General features: G+C 40.6%; 3 protein-coding genes and 1 long non-coding RNA gene across 5 annotated transcripts; 3 read left to right on the top strand and 1 right to left on the bottom strand.

The window, feature by feature from the left end:
• Positions 1–1,163: 1,163 nt before the first annotated feature.
• On the top strand, positions 1,164–3,486 carry LOC131455313 (tubulin alpha-1C chain-like). The gene is made up of 4 exons (XM_058622870.1): positions 1,164–1,251; positions 1,500–1,719; positions 1,854–2,002; positions 2,184–3,486. Exons 1-4 carry the CDS (start codon positions 1,249–1,251, stop codon positions 3,153–3,155), a joined length of 1,344 nt encoding a protein of 447 aa, XP_058478853.1. The 5' UTR covers positions 1,164–1,248; the 3' UTR covers positions 3,156–3,486.
• A 997-nt stretch (positions 3,487–4,483) lies between these two features.
• Positions 4,484–7,620, top strand: LOC131455312 (tubulin alpha chain). The gene is made up of 4 exons (XM_058622868.1): positions 4,484–4,720; positions 5,940–6,162; positions 6,274–6,422; positions 6,535–7,620. Exons 1-4 carry the CDS (start codon positions 4,499–4,501, stop codon positions 7,510–7,512), a joined length of 1,572 nt encoding a protein of 523 aa, XP_058478851.1. The 5' UTR covers positions 4,484–4,498; the 3' UTR covers positions 7,513–7,620.
• On the bottom strand, positions 7,134–9,942 carry LOC131455315 (uncharacterized). The gene is made up of 2 exons (XR_009239789.1): positions 9,769–9,942; positions 7,134–7,952 (listed from the first exon to the last, which is right to left on the bottom strand). It is a non-coding gene; the product is annotated as an uncharacterized LOC131455315 (long non-coding RNA).
• On the top strand, positions 9,241–19,634 carry dnajb2 (DnaJ heat shock protein family (Hsp40) member B2). 2 transcript variants are annotated; one of them, XM_058622872.1, is made up of 11 exons: positions 9,249–9,625; positions 11,850–11,940; positions 12,945–13,054; positions 13,245–13,298; positions 13,504–13,620; positions 14,073–14,147; positions 14,392–14,521; positions 15,352–15,422; positions 15,819–16,118; positions 19,227–19,294; positions 19,412–19,634. In XM_058622872.1, the coding sequence occupies exons 2-10, from the start codon at positions 11,876–11,878 to the stop codon at positions 19,253–19,255; spliced, it is 951 nt and encodes a 316-aa protein (XP_058478855.1). In that variant the 5' UTR covers positions 9,249–9,625; positions 11,850–11,875; the 3' UTR covers positions 19,256–19,294; positions 19,412–19,634. The 2 variants fall into 2 exon arrangements, with proteins under 2 accessions (XP_058478854.1, XP_058478855.1); XM_058622871.1 differs by lacking the exons at positions 19,227–19,294; positions 19,412–19,634 and having other exon boundaries at positions 9,241–9,625; positions 15,819–19,017.
• Positions 19,635–20,287: the final 653 nt, after the last annotated feature.

The following is a 20,287-nucleotide window of genomic DNA, read 5'->3' as shown; positions in this document are numbered from 1 at the left end:
TGAGTTGAGCATTCTGCCTTTGAGCCATACCCTTGTGTCAACAGTTTTAGGTAATTCCTGCCAAGTGCAAGAGCAGCTACCACACTGCCACCCGAATGTAAGTCGTGTTCATTAGAGCTGAAAACAAGTGAAATATACGACCTACTGAGTGGCTACTGGGCTTAGAAAGGAAAGGAAACATGCTTAAATAGCCATGATTGTTGTACATTTTGGCCTTCTTTATGTACCCTTTTTTTCGCTTTCCTGTTGTTTAGCCTGTAGCAGACAGCTGCTATTTGTTCCGTTTAATCAGCTGACATGATACATTTTGCATATATTCACTGCCTTTCCTTTCCCCAGAGATCCAGACTTGGAGTCTTTTCATTTGGATACTTTTTAATGTTTTCATTTTTCATTTGGATGATGCATGTTGTGTCCAATTCCTATTCTTCAGAGGAGGAGCAATACTGAATTGAGTTAACGATTAATGTCTAATCTTTGTTCAAACGATTCCTTGTTACAAAACATTAAAACTGCTGGTTTAAGTGGCACCTTTTTTTTATAACGGTGTGGACAGCATTAGTCACATGGAATTGATTTAAAATTCAGGTTCGGGAGATTTTGATACAGTATGTGGTCCAAAGGGAATACAGGTTGGATTCATTGACTTCAAATACTCTGATACATGAAATCCTACATGCTGACTTTAGTGGGTTCCAAGTTGTTTACTCTCAGCAAAAGTGTGCAGATTCATGCATTTAACCATTGATTCTCAGGTATCCACACAATATCAGAGTCAAAAGACTGTCACATTAACAACATGACAATAGAAAACCACAAAAGTCAATAATTGTGAATAACTATTGTTTCTTGATAGCTCAGTTCCCCTTTTTATTTATTTAACCCCCCCCCAAAAAAAAACCCAATAAGGGGCTTGTTTTCTTGTAAGCCAGGCATTAGAGACCATCAAGTGAAACTACATTATTTTACCCTCCCCTCTTAAAGGATTGTCCTCCTTTCTGAAATTTGAGGTGTGCATAAAACACACAGATTCACACAATGAACCGGGTGGTGACCTCCTTTTTCATTGTGTCTATGTCAGTCAAGCGAATGATCTTATCCTGGTACCATCAGTGGGTTCTCTGATTTCAGCACAGATCAAATCACTTTTCACCTTCAGCTGCGGGTATATAAACACAGAGCAAGACAGCTGCCTTCACTGACACATCTTCCTACCGAGCCCTGGACATTGGAGAAGAAAGATAAACTATGGTGAGATATGGTTTACAACTGTGAAACTTAAGTTCAGTGTTAACATTGTTATATACGCTTTATTTAGAAAAGAAATGTATATAATAATAATGCATATTAAGACAAAAAGTATCTTTTTTTATTTGCATCAGCCCGTTATTGACAAAGTGAGAAGGAATAGCCTGTATGTAGAAAAAAAAAGAAAAAAAAAGAAATGTATAGATCAAAGTGATGCTTTTGATGATTTTACCATTTTGCTCACTCTGCAGCGTGAGTGTATCTCGATTCACGTTGGCCAAGCTGGGGCTCAGATTGGCAATGCATGCTGGGAGCTGTATTGCCTGGAGCATGGCATCCAGCCAGATGGACAGAGGCCCTCTGACAAGGCTATGGGAGGAGATGACTCCTTTAACACTTTTTTCAGTGAGACAGGAGCTGGAAAACATGTTCCCAGAGCAATCTTTGTTGACCTGGAACCTACTGTCATCGGTCAGTGCCAAGTAAACAGCTGATAACAGATTACATAGGTTGATTTATGTAATTCTATGATGAACCAATCTTTTGTAATTCATCCTTAGGAATTACTCAGTCAGTATATTTACTGTAATTCTTATGTTGTCCAGATGAGGTGCGCACAGGAACCTACCGTCAGCTCTTCCACCCTGAGCAGCTGATTACAGGAAAGGAGGATGCTGCCAATAACTACGCCCGTGGACACTACACTGTCGGAAAGGAAATTATTGATCTGGTGCTGGACAGGACTCGTAAACTGGTGAGTGTTCTTTTTGTGAGTCATTTTCTGCCTCTATTGTGACCATGAAAAAAGGAGGATTCCAGTTTTTTCAGTGGTGAATTTTCCATTTCTGATATTCATATATCATTCTTCATATATTTGTCAAATAACAATGCACTTCTAGTTACATTTCGATTAATCACAGCTACTTGTCTTTCAGGCTGATCAGTGCACTGGCCTGCAGGGATTCCTCATCTTTCACAGCTTTGGTGGAGGCACTGGCTCGGGTTTCACCTCCTTGCTGATGGAAAGACTCTCTGTTGATTATGGGAAGAAATCAAAGCTTGAATTTGCCATCTACCCAGCCCCTCAGGTTTCTACTGCAGTTGTTGAGCCCTACAACTCGATCCTCACCACCCACACCACCCTGGAGCACTCAGACTGTGCCTTCATGGTGGACAATGAGGCCATCTACGACATCTGCCGCAGAAACCTGGATATCGAGAGGCCAACCTACACTAACCTGAACAGGCTCATCAGCCAGATTGTGTCTTCAATCACTGCTTCTCTTCGTTTTGATGGAGCCCTGAATGTTGACCTGACAGAATTCCAGACCAATTTGGTGCCCTACCCTCGTATCCACTTCCCTCTGGCCACCTATGCCCCAGTCATCTCCGCTGAGAAGGCCTACCATGAGCAGCTGTCGGTTGCTGACATCACCAACACCTGCTTTGAGCCAGCCAATCAGATGGTGAAGTGTGATCCTCGTCATGGTAAATACATGGCCTGCTGTCTTCTGTATCGTGGTGATGTCGTCCCCAAAGATGTTAACTCCGCCATCGCAGCCATCAAGACCAAGCGTACCATCCAGTTTGTGGACTGGTGCCCCACTGGCTTCAAGGTTGGCATCAACTATCAGCCTCCAACTGTGGTTCCTGGTGGGGACCTGGCCAAGGTGCAGAGGGCCGTGTGCATGCTGAGCAACACCACAGCAATCGCTGAGGCCTGGGCCCGTCTCGACCACAAGTTTGACCTCATGTATGCCAAGAGGGCCTTTGTTCACTGGTATGTTGGGGAAGGCATGGAAGAGGGAGAGTTTGCGGAGGCCAGAGAAGATATGGCTGCTCTAGAGAAGGATTATGAGGAGGTGGGTGCAGATATGACAGAGGGGGATGAAGGAGAAGAATATTAATTTTACTGAGGCTTGAACTTAATAGATTTTGTGGTTGAGACATCATAACAATCCCATCTAAAATGTTAGCTAACAATTTAATATTAGAGAAGAGTTGCAAGGATTAGGACTGCATTTAGGAGCCCAATCATCAAGTACTGTGCAGACAGTGCATATGAAAACTGTAGTTGGACATCTGTTATAGTGGGCTTTATATTTTCATCCAGTAGTATCAGGGTGTGAAGCTGACCAAATCCTCCCCTTTGTGCACCTCCCCCACTGTCCTTTACCATTTGTAATGTAAGCTATGAAAGAGCTCCTATGTCAATTTCTATACGCCATTCAGCTGCAATTCTGTGATAGAGAGGGAGAGCAAGAGAGGGAAAGAGAGAGAGAATGACGGACTGACTCACTGACTGGTGTTGTTGATTGAGCTCATGCTCAGACAGTGGCCTGCAGGAACAATAGGATCCCAGATGAATCACACGTCTGTGATCATGGGAGCTGCTGAAAAGTTGTACCAAAGTAGATCAGAAAAATGGCCTTGATAGGCTTCATTTTGATTCTTTATGTTTTGATGGTTTGTGTTTCGATACAGAAAGTCAAATTTTTCTGTATATTCCGAACAAGCTCGTTGAACTGTGTGGTGTTTTGTCATCTTTGTCGTATTGTACTTCCTGCTCACCCTTTTCTTTTTTGCATCAAATAAAAATATATTTTACAAATGATTATCAACAATAAAGAACTAAATAAACACTACTATCATGTGCTATTATTATTAACATAGACACATGGTGGATTGTTGTTGATGAGTGTGCGGGTTCAGATCAGTGGTGTGCACAGACGGGAAGGGCAGGGGTGAAAATAAAAAGGACACCTACTGCGAAAAATGTAATTAGTACTAAATGATATTAGTGGGACAGGTGCCACAAGTATATTATTTCTCATCTGTATATACCTACATACCTACGTAACGCCAACCTTTTTAGACTGGAAGGGCACCCATAGAAAACAGAGTTGCAAGGGCATCTTAAAGGGCACTGCATCACTTTTCTCCACTAGAAAGACACTCCTTAAGAAACAATCAATTTTTAAGCACGCCACTGATGCAGATGCATGGTTGAGATCAGTATTATCACTTTAAGACTTTTTATTCCCTGTTTAATAGCTTTACTTCATGTTGATAAATGTATATTGGTGGTCATTGTACATGTTATTGGTTAATTATATTAAAACACATTATGTTAGTGATCAAATAAAGTCTGAAATGTGCCTGATAGAAGATGACCACATCTCTCAAAAATCGTACAGACAAGACGTGTATTTTTATGCTCAGACATGTAATGTTAAATCGAAAGCATGTAATGGTGGATAGTGAGACAAACAGGACAAGGACTTCCCTGTTTTTAAAAAAAACAGAGTCGTTATCTCCCGCCAATGCGCTATGCAGTTGCTGCTGCTGGCTGTGGTTTCCTCCCAGCCCCCACCGCACCCGTGTGTATAAAAGCCCCGACACTCCCGCTCCGCCGCACTTCAGCCTCAAGTCTGATTCCTCAACGTCGTTCGAAGGACAAGCAGACATAATGGTGAGTAACGGCCCCGGTCGATGATGATGAAGAAACGGGCTCTCTCTCTCTGAATTCGGTCCTTCTTGCGTCTCTTATTCGCAGCGTTAGATGGATTAAACGGCGAGGCTTCTTTGATGCGCACCAGGCCTCTGCTGCAGAGTCGACGGTTATCGATACGAAAGCGGCTTTGTCCTGTTACATCAGCACATTCGAGCCGAATTTTATGTAATGGAACTGGAACAATACTGCGGCAAACGCTGTCTGTCTGAAGACTAATTTAACTTTTTTTTCCAAAACGCAGTGATGCAGTATATTACAGCTAGGTCATTTTAAAAAAAAAAAAAAAAAAAACGAAATTCATGTGAACAAAGACAAAGAAACAGTAATCACGACCGTGTGATTGATAAGATTAACGGTTTTCTTGGCCATGAGGGCGTGACTAGGGTAATCGTGGCAGTGGGGGATGGGTAGACAGAAGAGGGGGGAAAAAAGGAGTGGTCTGGACAGTGTGGCTTATTTGGCAGCCATTTTGCAGCTGTTGGGAGGTTTTTGTTATAGCGGGAGAGAGACATCGCCGACTGTTACTCAGCTCTATGTCCTGTACAGCTGGACAGGATGGGGGAGGAGAGAGGCTCTAATAAGGGGAGGGAAAGAAGAGGAAAGGGTGGATACAGGAGGAAGGGGGCGGGGGGGGGGGGGGGGGGGGTTGGTGCATTATCATGCGGCGTTGCCATCTTGGGCGTTTTTCAAAGCTGCATTGTATGTAAAACCCAACCCATATTATGGTGCTGGGTTTTTTTCCACCATATCCTTTGTTAAAATGCGGCCTCATGTGTGAGCGCTTTGAGAGGCTGAGAACTTAACATAATCTTTCCTGGCACACAGAGTTTAGATGACAAAGGTGCCTTTATCCCAGTAAACTGAGAGGTGACGTCATACCACAAAGATTATCACAAGACCTAATATTCAAAGAAATAACAGAGCCGTAATGGAATTTAGTAGATTTTCTGACTGACAGTCAGAAAATATATAGTGTTATCTAATTTAAATATAGTAATCCACTTTGTAAATGTCCCTCGTAAATGCCATAAAATCCTGTTAATATTTCCTCAAGTAATCACCTTAGCAACAGGCAGTACTTTGAATACAAATACTTAGTCACACTGTTACATTAGAATAATAAATGTATGTACCTGCAGCCTTTTTTGACCAAACCTCCCTTTTTTCCTTTGTTCAGCGTGAATGTATTTCTATGCACGTCGGCCAAGCCGGAGCCCAGATGGGCAACGCCTGCTGGGAGCTCTACTGTCTGGAGCATGGGATCCAGCCAGATGGGCAAATGCCCTCTGACAAGACTATTGGAGGAGGCGACGACTCCTTTAACACCTTCTTCAGTGAGACTGGAGCTGGAAAACATGTGCCCAGAGCAATTTTTGTCGACCTGGAGCCGACTGTAATTGGTCAGTAGTCCACATTATTGTTTTCACTTGTGCACATAAACTGTACATAAACAAAGGGGAGTAGCAGATTCTTGGGATGAGATTACTTAATTGAGATTGTCCTTTCTACAGATGAGGTGCGTACGGGAACCTACCGTCAGCTGTTCCACCCCGAGCAACTGATTACAGGAAAGGAAGATGCTGCCAATAACTACGCCCGTGGACACTACACCATTGGCAAGGAAATTATTGATCTGGTTCTTGACAGGACTCGTAAACTGGTGAGTGTGTTGTTCCATTAGTTTGTACATGAGAACAAAGGAGATAACAGCTTTATGAATAATTCTGCAGTGCTAATGAGATTTTGCTTAATCAAAACCACTTTTCTTTCAGGCTGATCAGTGCACTGGCCTGCAGGGATTCCTGATCTTCCACAGCTTTGGTGGTGGCACTGGTTCTGGTTTCACCTCCTTGCTGATGGAGAGACTCTCTGTCGATTATGGGAAGAAATCAAAGCTTGAGTTTGCTGTCTACCCAGCACCTCAGGTTTCTACTGCAGTTGTTGAGCCCTACAACTCCATCCTCACTACCCACACCACCCTGGAGCACTCAGATTGTGCCTTCATGGTGGACAATGAGGCCATCTACGACATCTGCCGCAGAAACTTGGATATCGAGAGGCCAACCTACACTAACCTGAACAGGCTCATTGGCCAGATTGTGTCTTCAATCACTGCTTCTCTTCGTTTTGATGGAGCCCTGAATGTTGACCTGACAGAATTCCAGACCAATTTGGTGCCCTACCCTCGTATCCACTTCCCTTTGGCCACCTATGCCCCGGTCATCTCCGCTGAGAAAGCCTACCATGAGCAGCTGTCGGTTGCTGACATCACCAACGCCTGCTTTGAGCCAGCCAATCAGATGGTGAAGTGTGATCCTCGTCATGGTAAATACATGGCCTGCTGTCTTCTGTATCGTGGTGACGTTGTCCCCAAAGATGTTAACTCCGCCATCGCAGCCATCAAGACCAAGCGTACCATCCAGTTTGTGGACTGGTGCCCCACTGGCTTCAAGGTTGGCATCAACTATCAGCCTCCAACTGTGGTTCCTGGTGGTGACCTGGCCAAGGTGCAGAGGGCCGTGTGCATGCTGAGCAACACTACAGCAATCGCTGAGGCCTGGGCCCGTCTCGACCACAAGTTTGACCTCATGTATGCCAAGAGGGCCTTTGTGCACTGGTATGTTGGGGAAGGCATGGAAGAGGGAGAGTTCTCAGAGGCCAGAGAGGATATGGCTGCTCTGGAGAAGGATTATGAAGAAGTCGGCACTGACAGCGTGGGTGATGAGGATGAAGAGGGAGAGGAGTATTGAAAAGCTTAACATCATCACACATTCCAAAAGTTATCATGAAAGTATCACATTCCCAAATTCATTCTGATAACCTGTGGTGGTGACCTGACAATAAAAAGTTAATGTGAATATTCTGACTTGTGATCGTTCTTAAACTTTTTCAAGCATAATTATTTAAATAAATTAGAAAACAAGTACCTAAGTACATGTGTTAAGCGTAATTACTATCCACAAATGGTACTTTTGGACATGGCAGAGGGATTTTTTTCCAAAGATTATTTTGGATTTCATGAAGCTTCATTTCAACCACAAAATAAATTCTAATTTCCCATTACTTGACCGTTAACTATGCGTCTTGTTCACAATGAAGCCTCAAAGAACAGAACATTGTTCGCTGACCTTTTGCCTGCAGTTGCTGGTCTTTGCCACCAGATGGGAGTATGTGACCGCCACTTGTCAAGCTGTAAATGCACAAGTCATCACCAGTTAGAGTAAGAATTGTGACACTTTCCAAATATTTTCAAAGGATTCTGTGAAATTTAAAAATCAAAAAATGTACTTAAACTGTAGTCTACAAAGGAAACTTAAAGTGACAATTTATGGATTAAATTGTAACAGATGTAACACCTGGAGTGCCTTAAAGATTAATTGCAACATTTCTGGAAGGGACTCAGTAAAACTGAAAAGAATGTGTGATCTCCCAAGTTAAAATATAAAAGTCCTACATCTACCTTTATGACAAAAATCTCCAAGGTGGATGTGTTATAAAAATGAATGGCACCATCATTTCTGGCAATACGACAGATGTCCTGAACCCAGATTTGCAGGTCCTTGGCATAAATTATGAAGCAATACATTTTAATAGCAGGGCCAATCTGTGTCCTGTGCACAAATGTTCAGACTTGTATTTGAAATTTCTCTAAAATTATACAGTAAAAGAGATCAGTTTTCAGAATGTGAGTTGTGACTTAGGTCCCAGACCTGGGTTTTTTTTGTCATATGAACACATACGTGAGACTTGAGACTCAATTTGTTTATGAATTACCTCATTTCAAAACTGTCAATTTCATAGAAAACTCATAATGATTTTCATTATGTAGGTATTCAGAGATTCACCATTTCCAGAAATGATATTGGTATATCAAAAATTAAACATTCAATGTTTTATAATGGCCCTAACCCTAATCCCCAAATCAAAAAGAAAACTTCATCCATCCCAGAAATTAGAGTTGTTTTTGTTCGCTCTTGTACTTGTATCTTATTTACTCATATAGACTTTGCATATAAGCTTTATTAACGTTATATTGTGAAAGGCCAAGCAAAGTAAGCTATGAACTATTCACAGGACGTTGATTTATTCCTAATAAGTCAATTTGCTCTCTCGTCATCCTCCTCTTCCTCACATATACTCCAGACACTAGTATAAAATACATTACAATGGTTTGAGACACAATCTCTAATTATTATTTTGTTATTTTTCAGCTCCAATTTGATCACATACCCTGGTACAGTTCAACAGCATTTCTGATTTTCCTCCAAGTACCACCAGATATAACACGTACCACAGTTTTAGAACCATGGCCTGTGCTTGCCTTGCCTAACCCTATCCACAAACTCTCCAAAAAAAAGAAAGAAAAGTTTTAAAGACTGGTCAAAAATATCCTTTCATGGACAAAATGTCCTTAAAAAGACAGGTTTGAAATAAAATGTGTGCTCACAGCCTTGAATAAACACAGACAGACAGAGTGAGTGAGGCGGGGCGCGGGTCTGGCGACGTTGCCAAAAAACACTGGCATGTTCTAGACGTTCTATTTTTTTTTCCTCTCTCAACTGACAGTGACTTAACGCTAGGGGCAAACGGGGCTCACAATTCGCCTGTTTTGTCGGTGGCTCACCGGGTTTACGCGTCGGTGTTTGTGGCATTCGTGGACGTGGTGGTGGTGAAGAAGAAGAGACGTGCTGACGAATAAGAAGGGTGTATGTGTGTGTGTCACACACAGAGCAGAGCGGTGACAGTCTTTCATAGTCACCGCTATCGTAACTTCATTTCATGAGTTCATCGACGCTCCCTCCAGGCCGGTGGTGGACAGACAGCTGAACTGAACTCCTTACCGTTCAGGCCGGAGCTCACACGGTACGTCCACAACAGCTCTGCCTGGCTAGTCGTGACAACTTGTCGCTAATGTAAAGCTAACACGGTCTGTAGATACTTCAGTTTAGTCAATATATACACGCTTTAACTTCACCATAATAGGAAAGACTGTGTCACAGAAATACCAGAATGATGTCCACGGTGTCCATGAATGTTAACGGTTCTTGGGAATAAACTGTACCTGTCCCTGTCCCTGCAAGTGCATCTGCTGCCTGCCTCTGTAGTTTTAGAGGTTGACTGTACTGGTGTTTCTGTGGCTGACATGTTTGTTCTGTATTCCTTTTCCCTGCATCTGATAAAGTGTCATTGTTTAATTATAAGGAATAATGTGACGTCATTCCTACTCGTCTGAACTACAGTATCAGATATCTGTTATTCAGTTTTTACTTGTCAAAATGACGTCACTTTTGCCATTCATGTGTATGGGGTTTGTCATTACAGATATCCACAATTCTGTTGGGGATATCTACAATTGAAAGGTAGATATATCTAATTCCAGTTTCATATATCTACAATGTCATTATGACTAGTAACAATTCAAGTTCAAGTTATCTACAACTTCATTCTGACTATCTGAAACTTAACTTGAAAAGGACAATGTAAATAACCTCAATTTAGAACAAGTAAAGATATCTTGAACTTGCATTATGACTCGTCATAATGACGTTGTAGATATCTGAAACTGGAATTAGAGATATCTACAATTCATTTACAGAATTGTAAAAATGAAAGAGAAATCAGCAAAAGAATTTTAGCTGAGTCATGTTTGTGCTGTTTATTTCTTTTGGAGAACAACATTTGTTACACAGTTGGGGAATGATGTCTTTGAAATGACTCAGCACAAATGTGTTGTTAAAATCTTCATAGTTCATAAATGGTCTAAAATGGTCTGTACTGGATTAATATCAGTACTCGAGTTTGTGATATCAGTATTGGTATCAGACACAAAAAAGTATCGTCCCATCCCTACGTTTTATACAGAATGTACTTCAAGCAAAGGCCTTGTTTTATAGAAGCCCCACGTTGAGCTGCCACTGTTTTTACAGCAGTGGACATATTACTCTGAGTGTAACTTTTGTGTTTTGAAGCGTAAGCTTACTACACAAACAAAGAACAACATCCATTCTGGCATGTGAAGGCCACCGTATCAGCTGTCTCACCTTTCGATGTCACTAATTCTTACAAACTGGATTCTTAAAATGTAATGGGTTGGGAAAAGTTTTAGTGCACTTAGCACCACTTATCTTCAAATAAACATTAAGTCAATGGCAAAAATGGGCATGATTTTTCAGCTAACAAATGAAATGGTGAACGGCCAGTGTGTGTAGGCCTACACTGTCATGTCAGAAGCAGTTGTCAGATGCCATAACGCTAGAAATAACATGGTAATCATACATGTGTGTGCGGACAGTTGTTCCCCACGAGGCACAGAAAGTTAAGATGAGTTATTTACCTCAGTTTGGAAATCCCCCTCAAACCCACAACTGCAGTGGTCCACTTACTAAGACCGGCATGGATGTTAGCATGCTGACTGTGCTGCTATAATAGAACCACTGACTGAGGTCTGACCAGTTCAAGGACACAAGGTGGTTGTGTTTCATTGGCATTTAAAACTGAAACTGAAAATGAAAATGACAACTGTCTCTACATGTTGCTAATTTAGGGACAAACAAGTCACAAGTATAATAACATAATAAATACATCTTGTGAACTGTTGTGTTATAGACACCTTAAATTGAGCTCACGACTGGACAAATCAAACACTGACTCTAGATCACCAGGGTCTCTTACATGTAATGGGATTTAGTGTGTGAGGCAGGGGGTGTTGAATCGGTTGCACATGCAAAATACAACTTCTCTAGTAGCCTCTAAATCAGAGGTCTCAAATGTGACCCACCACTTGATATCAAGTTATGAGTTATTTATTTACGTTGATGTTTTTGTACTGGATACTACTTCCATATGAAATTTTTATTTTGAAATCATGTGAAATATCATCATCAAATACTATTTTGATGACTTTTTTCACTTTTTACGTTTGAATTTGAAACCCCTGTACTAAATCTGATCTGTTTTGTGTATTTGGGACTACCAAAAAAATAAATAAATTGAAAGGATTTCAAACCGATACATACAGAATTTAAAAAAGGAGAGGGTTGTGTGCATTACTTGAAAAGAAACTCATACTGTTTTGTATTTATTTCAGGAGACTTAGGAGTGACGGGAGACAACATGGTGGATTACTACAGTATCCTGGGTGTGCCCAAAACAGCCTCTCAGGACGACATTAAGAAGGCGTGAGTATTCCGAGATTCTCTGAAGGATATACAGGCAGTCATACTTATTTACAGTAGAAACCCTGAGACTTCATTTGTGATGCAAAGTTTGATTTTTTTTCTTCTAAAGCAGCATGTTATAGGGATGACAGCATGAGAAACTCAGTTAAAAATGTTTTGTATTAAAATAAACAAGTCATTCGCAAAAACTAATATAAGTTCGAAAACCACAGCTATCGGAAATACGGACTACTCTACTAAAAGGGAAGTGATGTGTTTTTCCAAGGGTGTAAACCGAATTTTGTTATTTATGATATCACAGAATTAGTGCATGTCACTGTCAGGGTTCCCACCGGTCCTTAGAATCCTTGAAAGTTTGTGAATTAGAAAAAAAGTATTTGCGGCCCTTGAAAGCTTTTGAAAATCACCCTAAATAGATATGGGCCATTAAAATTGCTTGAATTTTGTGCAAGAAAGAAGTTAAGTGGATACATTGTTTAGCTAAATGTAGCTCTTGTTTGTTACGAAATCACCTACTGTTTCATGTGCCCTGCATTGCTTGATGTACGTAGACAAAGAGCTAACGTTGAGTCGTAATTACTAGCATTGTGGACACTGTCCACTGTCTCTCTCCGCCGTTGATGTGAGATTCCATGCAGAACAATGAGTGAGTAATGTTAAGCAAGAGAGAGCAAATGACATTATGCCTGGGACATTTTAAGATCTCTGGCTCACCAAAGAAAATTGCAAAGACTGACTTGTTCAAGATCCCAAGGACAGACACTTGGACAGGTGCAGAGTGTGCTGCAAATCAATAAAAGTGGACGCCATGAGTGAAGCGGCTCTTACAAGTTGCCCTCCCATCTTAAGCTATGTCAGCACATTTGGCCCTTTGAATTTGAGGGAATAAGTCCTTGAAAAGTCCTTGAATTTGACGTCAACCAAGGTGTGGGAACCCTGCACTGTGTACATTACTTGTATGTCTGACTGTGTGTGTGTGTAGTTATGTTTCTGTGTGTCTTAAGGTACAGGAAACTGGCACTGAAATGGCACCCAGATAAAAATCCAGACAACAAGGATGAAGCGGAGAGAAAGTTTAAAGAACTTGCTGAGGCCTATGAAGTCCTGTCTGACAGTAAGTCAGTTTAAAGATTTGAATAGTTTTTTAGGTTAGGGTTAGTAATTGAGTGGTTGTTTAAGTTTAGGGATAACACTTTGGGTTGGGTTGTCCAAATGAAAGGAAGCGAAAGCTGCACAAATGTGTGTGTTATGTTATTAATGATGATTGATTCCGTCATTAAACTGCACTCTTTTCTTCATCACAGAGAGTAAACGTGATTCTTATGACAGATTTGGAAATGAGCGAATGCCACACACAGGTTAGTGAAAACCTGCTGTACTTTTTCTGTGATATTGTTGCATCCATTATTGTTAAAGTTTAGAAAATCTTTTCACCTCTGTAAGTCTTCCCCTTTTCCCATTTTCATCACTCCTAAATCTCCTTACTGTTCTCTCATTCCACTCCTAAAAATAATAGTCTACTCTTCCTCTCCCTTATTTACTTTTCACACCTTCATTCCTCAGGTTCCTCAAGCTCTGACTTTTCATCAGATTTCCCAGGATTCACCTTTACATTCCGCAGCCCAGACGAGGTATTCAGAGAATTCTTTGGTGGCCAGGATCCTTTTGCTAGTTTCTTTGGTAAGTCATACACAATAATAAGGGTTATTTTTTATCAGGCTTGATGTTTACAATTTTTTTATATGGATACACCTGCTGCTGTAAGGAATCTGAGATGATAATTTGGCTGTGTCCCAACACTTGGGCAGAGTAAAATAAGACATCACATGCTGGGCGAGTACACATGGAATGTGTCCATATACTGTACATGCACAATAGTAGTATAGTTCAAAAACCTATGTATATGACATATTGCAGTAGTAGTTTTTCACATATGTTGTTATGTACAAAGAAAATGCAATATTAACACCCATTAAACATTTCTGGGATTTCTTGGACAGATAAAACTTTGAAAATCTTTCACTTGTGGTTTAATAATTATGAACAGCCTCGTAAAAGAGAGAGGATCCCACCAACATTACTGCAATGAAACATGTTTGTTTGTAACACAGATTTATGTCTCTCTCATTCAGATCATCATTCATCATTTGGAGGCTCCTCCTCTCGTCTCGGCCCTAGTCGTTTCTTCTCTTTCCCTTCAACCAATGGTAAACAGCTGCTAGAACTTTTCATATGTAGTTCAAGTCAGCAGTTTTTACAACCGTTTCTAAAACTATGCAAAATGCACATAACACCCCCCTATGATCATAATAATGATAATCATGCTTCATGCTAAAGTATTAGATGACTAAAGTGAAGTAAAGTCATTGTGAAAAGGTTATTATTTTCTTTTTATTCGTTCATCTGGGTAAACAGAACTTGTATAACAATCTCCTCACCTGTCTTTTTCAGCTGAATTTACCTCGTTCTCCTCTTCCATGGGTCTGGATGGGATGGAGAGCACTAGCGGAGTTATGGGCAACTTCAGATCCATTTCCACCTCCACTCGCATCGTAAATGGCAAACGCACCACTACCAAGAAGTATGTGAATAACCTGGGAAATATCGTATTTATAAGACACCCTGCAACATTCACAGAAAACTGATCATTATATAACAAACCCTGGGCTAGCTCTATTTTTTTTTAAATGATGATTACTTCTATTTTCATAGAAAACAAATTATGACTACAAAGTTGTAAATGGTGATGTCACAGGTTAGCACAAACAAACAAACCTACAGTGATGTTGTCACAGTCAATACTTTTGGAACTTCATTTGTCGTTGGCGAATATCCTGGCCAAGACTTCCATGTCATATTTACTGTTTTTACTTTTCACCAATCAACGTATGCTGTGAGAATGGAGATGCAGTTGAGAGATATTGGTATGTGGCTTATCTTGATTAACAACTGCCTGCATGTATGCAGATACAAAGCTAAAAAGCTGATAGCCCATGTATTTTTCTCAATATGCACCAATAGGCTGCTCAAATGTGATTAGTCAAACTAGATACAGAGACCAGACGACTGATGGCCCCAAAATCCTTTCCCTCATTTACTGATTCTGAGTATTCATATGCCATGTTTCCTTGATTCTTTTCTTTATGGCTCTTTGTCTCAACAACACCGTCAATTGGAGATATGGAACGGTAGGGCCAGGGTATTTTGGTACTATTCTTAATGGAAACACAGAAAAATATGTAGAGTGCCATACTGTACCAAACTGAACCGTTCCACTCAGTGGAAACATTGCTATAGGCACAATGTTGAGTAACATTACTGTAATAAAAAGTCACATTCTAGGCTGACAAACGCACACAAATGTTGGAGAGGCATTTCTTTTACCACCACCATTTATCTGTGTCTGCACAGGATAAAGGAGAATGGGCAGGAAAGAATAGAAGTTGAGGAGGATGGAGTGCTAAAGAGGGTCGTAATTAATGGTAAGACCACACAGTGGAAAATTTGATTATATTGTTTAACCCAGCAAACCACTCGCAAAAAAATGTGTAGTAGTATTACTAGTTAAATCTGTGGTAGCTGTGTATTTCAGCATGAGTTTGCAAAAGTAGCCCTTTGCAAAGCAGCCATTTTGACAGTAGGAAAAGCACAGGTGTAAATAATCAAATTAATGATGGCCATGTTCCATTTAGCTTCCTTAGTTTCACGTTGCATGCTGGTTCACTGTCATCGTGCCGACTGACATGAATGTGAACAGAGCCATCGTTAATGTGATCAGTAACACCTGTGCGTATATTGCTAAAACATGTCATAATGGCTGCTAATGTTGCTCAGTATTGCTCGTATATAGACACACACTCACTGTTGTTGTTTTCCAGGTGTTGAAGACGAAATGGCCCTCGCTCTGGAGCTGAGCCGACGAGACGCCCAGTCCCATCACTCTCCTCAGAAGCCACGCATCCAAAATAGATCACCTGCCGAGTGCGACAGGCCCCACCCCAACCCTCTCTCGGCACCCACACACCGGTCATTCAGCTCCGCCCCTTGCTACAATTACGGAGGGACTGTGGGAGGTAGTGAAGAGGATGACGAGGACGAAGAGCTGCAGATGGCTTTGGCATGCAGCCTGTCAGAAATGGAAGCACAGCAGAGAGCAGCTGCTCCTGGCTTCATATCAGGTGCTGGGGGTGGGGGCAGAACTTTTAGTGGCCAAAGAGGAGGTGGGGCTGTCAAGACAAAAAAAATGAATGTGGCCGGTACTGAAAAGGTTGTGGCAGAGGAGAAAGATGAGGAGGAGGGGCAGCTTAAATTGTCCTCGGGGTTTGGAGATGAGAGGTGCGACAGGGAGGGGAAGGAAACCAGGGCACCAGGCTTCTCTCCTGAGTCAGCCACAGCTCAGGGCAGTGAAGAAGAGAAACATGGTGATGGCAGTGTGAAGAAGGACAAGACGTGTGGCTGTATTATATGCTAATATCTGTAAGCGTGTGTGTGTGTGTGTGTGTGTGTTTGAATGCTTCATTCTTTTTTACTGAACTCAGTGTTCTGCCCGCAGCTCTAATGTAATGTGAACACCAGATTTTTATTTTGTGGAAGTGACTCAGCTGATGACACATCATCATCATCAGTGTGAATCAGTTATGACAGGGTTGGTGGTTTACTACTACTACTACTACTACTAATAATAATAATAATCCACTAAAACAAAAGCTAAAATGTTATATTTAGTTTTATCCAACAAAACATACATATAAATGAATTATGTAACTTTGCCAAATGTTCACACATTGCTAAAATGAGTGGGAAGTAGATGTTCTTAGTGATTTAGTGACCCAGTTAATGTGTGTGTACGTGCACACTATAGAATCTTCCAGTCAGACATGATGAAAGGAAAGTGCCACCACAGAGCAACATGAAAAGCCAACCAAAGAACTTTCTTTGGTGATTGTCCCCCAATTCTGGTCTGATTATAAATTATAAAGATTATATATTTCCCCCGTTTCAAACACCATTACAGAAATCATCATGACTTCTGATGCTTTGTGAGGATGCATGTTTTATTTTAACATAATCGTACTTAATATGTTCTTTATAATCAGAAAAGACATCAAGAAAGTTAACGATTACACCTTTTTTGTCAACCAAATGTTTGGCAAAACACTGACTCTATATCAGTGTTTGAATTACGTGGGAGCCAGTGGGAGCTGAGCTTCCTGAAAAAGGGGTCAGACTCCCACGAAGGTAGTGAAATTGTTCTGTGGGGGTTGTTAAAATATAATTAAAACAAGGGCGTCAGTTTGTGTATGGTCCCCACCACCCCATTTAGAGAAAGCCAGATTGTCCCGACCAATGTTGGTGACATGGGCGATTTTACGAGCATCGGTTGAACGCATCACAGCCGTGCAGAAATAACACTGCGAGTCACAGGGGAGATGAGAGAGAGAGGGAGGGAGTGCAGGTGATGTGCTGTTCTGAGAACACAGTGGTGAGTTTTTAGGGCCAGACCTAAAACCTTTCTCTTGGGCCTGCACTACTTATACATACATATTGTCATTATTTTATTATTTGAATTACAAACCATGCACTTTTCAATGTAAAGATTATAATTTACATGAACAAGAAACGAGTATGTTGACCCCCACAAAGACAAGATTATAATTCAAACCCTCAGAACAGGCACAGCCTTATAAACAGTATATATATATGTATATATATACATATTAATTATTTTTGCAAAGATGCACTTTTTCTGAAACATCACCATATTCGATCAAAACGACCATTTGTTGTACAGCTTTGCGCCCGATTGTGTTTTTATTTAACAGCTTTAACTGTTAACATTAAAACACTCATACGTTGATCTCCTCTGTGCCTTTACACACTTGAAGATGTCTACCGTGCTTAAATGTTCAGTCACTAAATCAGTTTTATAAGCAAAGCTAATTCATTTCAGTAAACAAAGTGGTTTGTGTGTGTGTGTGTGTGTGTGTGTTTTGTAGTGGTAAGATTATTGTGTTTCTGTGCGCACCAGCTTTCCCTGTGGTGGCAGTGGTGTTATGTGTGAAAGTGTCTGTTCTTGGTTGGACTGGTTTGAGATGCCATCGTAGAGGAGCGACAGCTGCAAAAATTCCCTCCTCCTACACTCAGCGACAAATGAAAAGACTTGTTTCAAAGCACCAGTGCGGAGGATTTAGGGACATCTAGTGGTAAAGTTGTGGTAAAGTCCTTGCAATAAGAAAGCTGACAGTTGCCTTCAGCTAACCTGAACACTGGTGAAGGCCACCAATTGCAGTGCCAGCGTAGCTTCTGCTAACCCTGGGTTATTGTCTCGCTAACACACTTGTTTCCTCCTTTGCACTGGAATTCAACATCCAAGTAGAAGAAAGTGTGAGAGCTGCAACGCTGCTGCATGACGGCTCTGGAGACGTGACCAGTTGTGCAGTGTTGAAATCCCAATTACTGTGACAGAGAGAGACAAAATGTGTGTGTGTGTGTGTGTGTTAGTGTGAAATAAGGCTAATAAGTGACAGAAAAACACAACAAAAAAAACTCCTGGTGCCATAAATTTGTATTAAAATGCTTTTGTGGAGAGACGTGCCTGTCTTAATAAGTATCTTTACTATGGGGCAGTGTCTCTTTCCTGCGTTTCCACTGCACACTAAGCACAATTGGATTGTTATGTGGACGTCATATTTTTTTCCCCACTCGTGCCTCAGATATTTTGTATCACATAGGTTTTGCCTTCACTTTTCATCATCAGTTTGAACATATTCCTACTCTACACATTATCTCCTTCCTGAGGTGTTACTTTTGTAAGGAGAGGGAGTTAGAAAGAGGAATATTTCAGCCTGTGTTATTATCATTAGTGCGATATTGAACTGACAAGTGTTACTGTTGTTTTTTTTATTTTCAGATTGTTAAAAGGGAAATAAAAATAAAGATTGAGCTACAAGAGGAGTTGGGATATTTGATTTATTTTTTTGTTGAGAATATGAAAGTAACTGTCATGCCTTACATGCTCTTACAATAACTACTACTATGATAGTGCATTTGCTGTATAATAAAGATCTTTAATCTGAATGATTCCCCCATGATTTTTTTGGAGCCTGACAACACATAAGATGTAGTAAAGCAGTTTAATATGTACATACACATGATTTTGTTTTTTAATTCAAAACCTGTCCGTTTCTCTGACTCCCTCTCTTTCATCTGCCCTGTTCTGTTACACTCTTGTCTCTAAATTATATTTGTAATTGTTTGTGTCTGACACGTCCTACTTGTTGTTTCAGACTCGGACTTCGAGGCCTTCACAAGCTAACCTGTCTCATGCTGCTCTGTGGCCTGACCCAGCCATGAGGTAAAGGACTACTGCTACTTTCTACTGCCCCACCTGTGCTGTCCATCAGTGTCTTTTCTTTTACTATTTAAATTACTGATGAAGTTTTAATGTGTTCTTGTGCATCTATTCTTCCAGGTCAAAGGTCTATTCCCATGATGCACTTATCTCTCAGCCCCACAATGGCTCCTCTCTGCTTAAAAATAGATGCAAAGGTGTAATTTTATGTTAATGTGTGTGTGTTCATTGCTTACTGTGAAGCAAAAGACTGGAAACTTTACATTTAGAAACCCAATTAAATAGTTCTCTTCATTAAACAATGATATTCCACTGTATTTCATTAAATGTTATTATGAGAAAACAGGCTCAGTGTGTTTAATTATAGCACAACTCATTCATTTTTTCTGTTTCTGATAAAATGTGTAATAAAATTCTGTTAAATTTGTCAAGAGTACAAATGTTTCCCTTCATTTATAAGCAGAATTTTTTCAAGAAATCTTCTCTTCAATTATATGAAAAAAGGGGTAAACCTTTTCTTAAAAGAGAAAATGACCATATTGAAAAATAATCATCTCTGCAAAAAAGGAACCACTGCATGCAGGATTTTGTCTTGACAAAACTTGACTTGTCATAGTTACATTTGTAGTATAATGTCTATATTCCTTTGTATATTCATATAAAATATAAGAAGTAAAATAAGAACTGGTGTGTTTGTCTGGGGTCAGTAGGTCACATGATTTGGCAGTAAGTGAATTCTGGGCATTGGTCAAATATCAATCGTGAGCGTAAGGTTTGCCACTCTTCGGTGTCTGCCTGTCAAACCAGCTACTGTGCAAAGGGCCATATTTATTTTGTATATTTTGCACAGACTGGTTTGTATATTCAGAAGATTGCTTAAAGCAATGTAATGAATACATTTATAGGTTAATTAGTGAGATTTACTTAAACATGTCTCGACATGTCCTGACTAGTTAATTTTACTCTCAAATTTGTACAAAACTGACCCCCAAAACT

This window comes from Solea solea, chromosome 2 (genome assembly GCF_958295425.1).
Source record: "Solea solea chromosome 2, fSolSol10.1, whole genome shotgun sequence".
NCBI lineage: Eukaryota > Metazoa > Chordata > Actinopteri > Pleuronectiformes > Soleidae > Solea > Solea solea.
The sequence above is the reverse complement of the archived record's forward strand: the minus strand, read 5'-3'. Positions and strand labels throughout refer to the sequence as shown.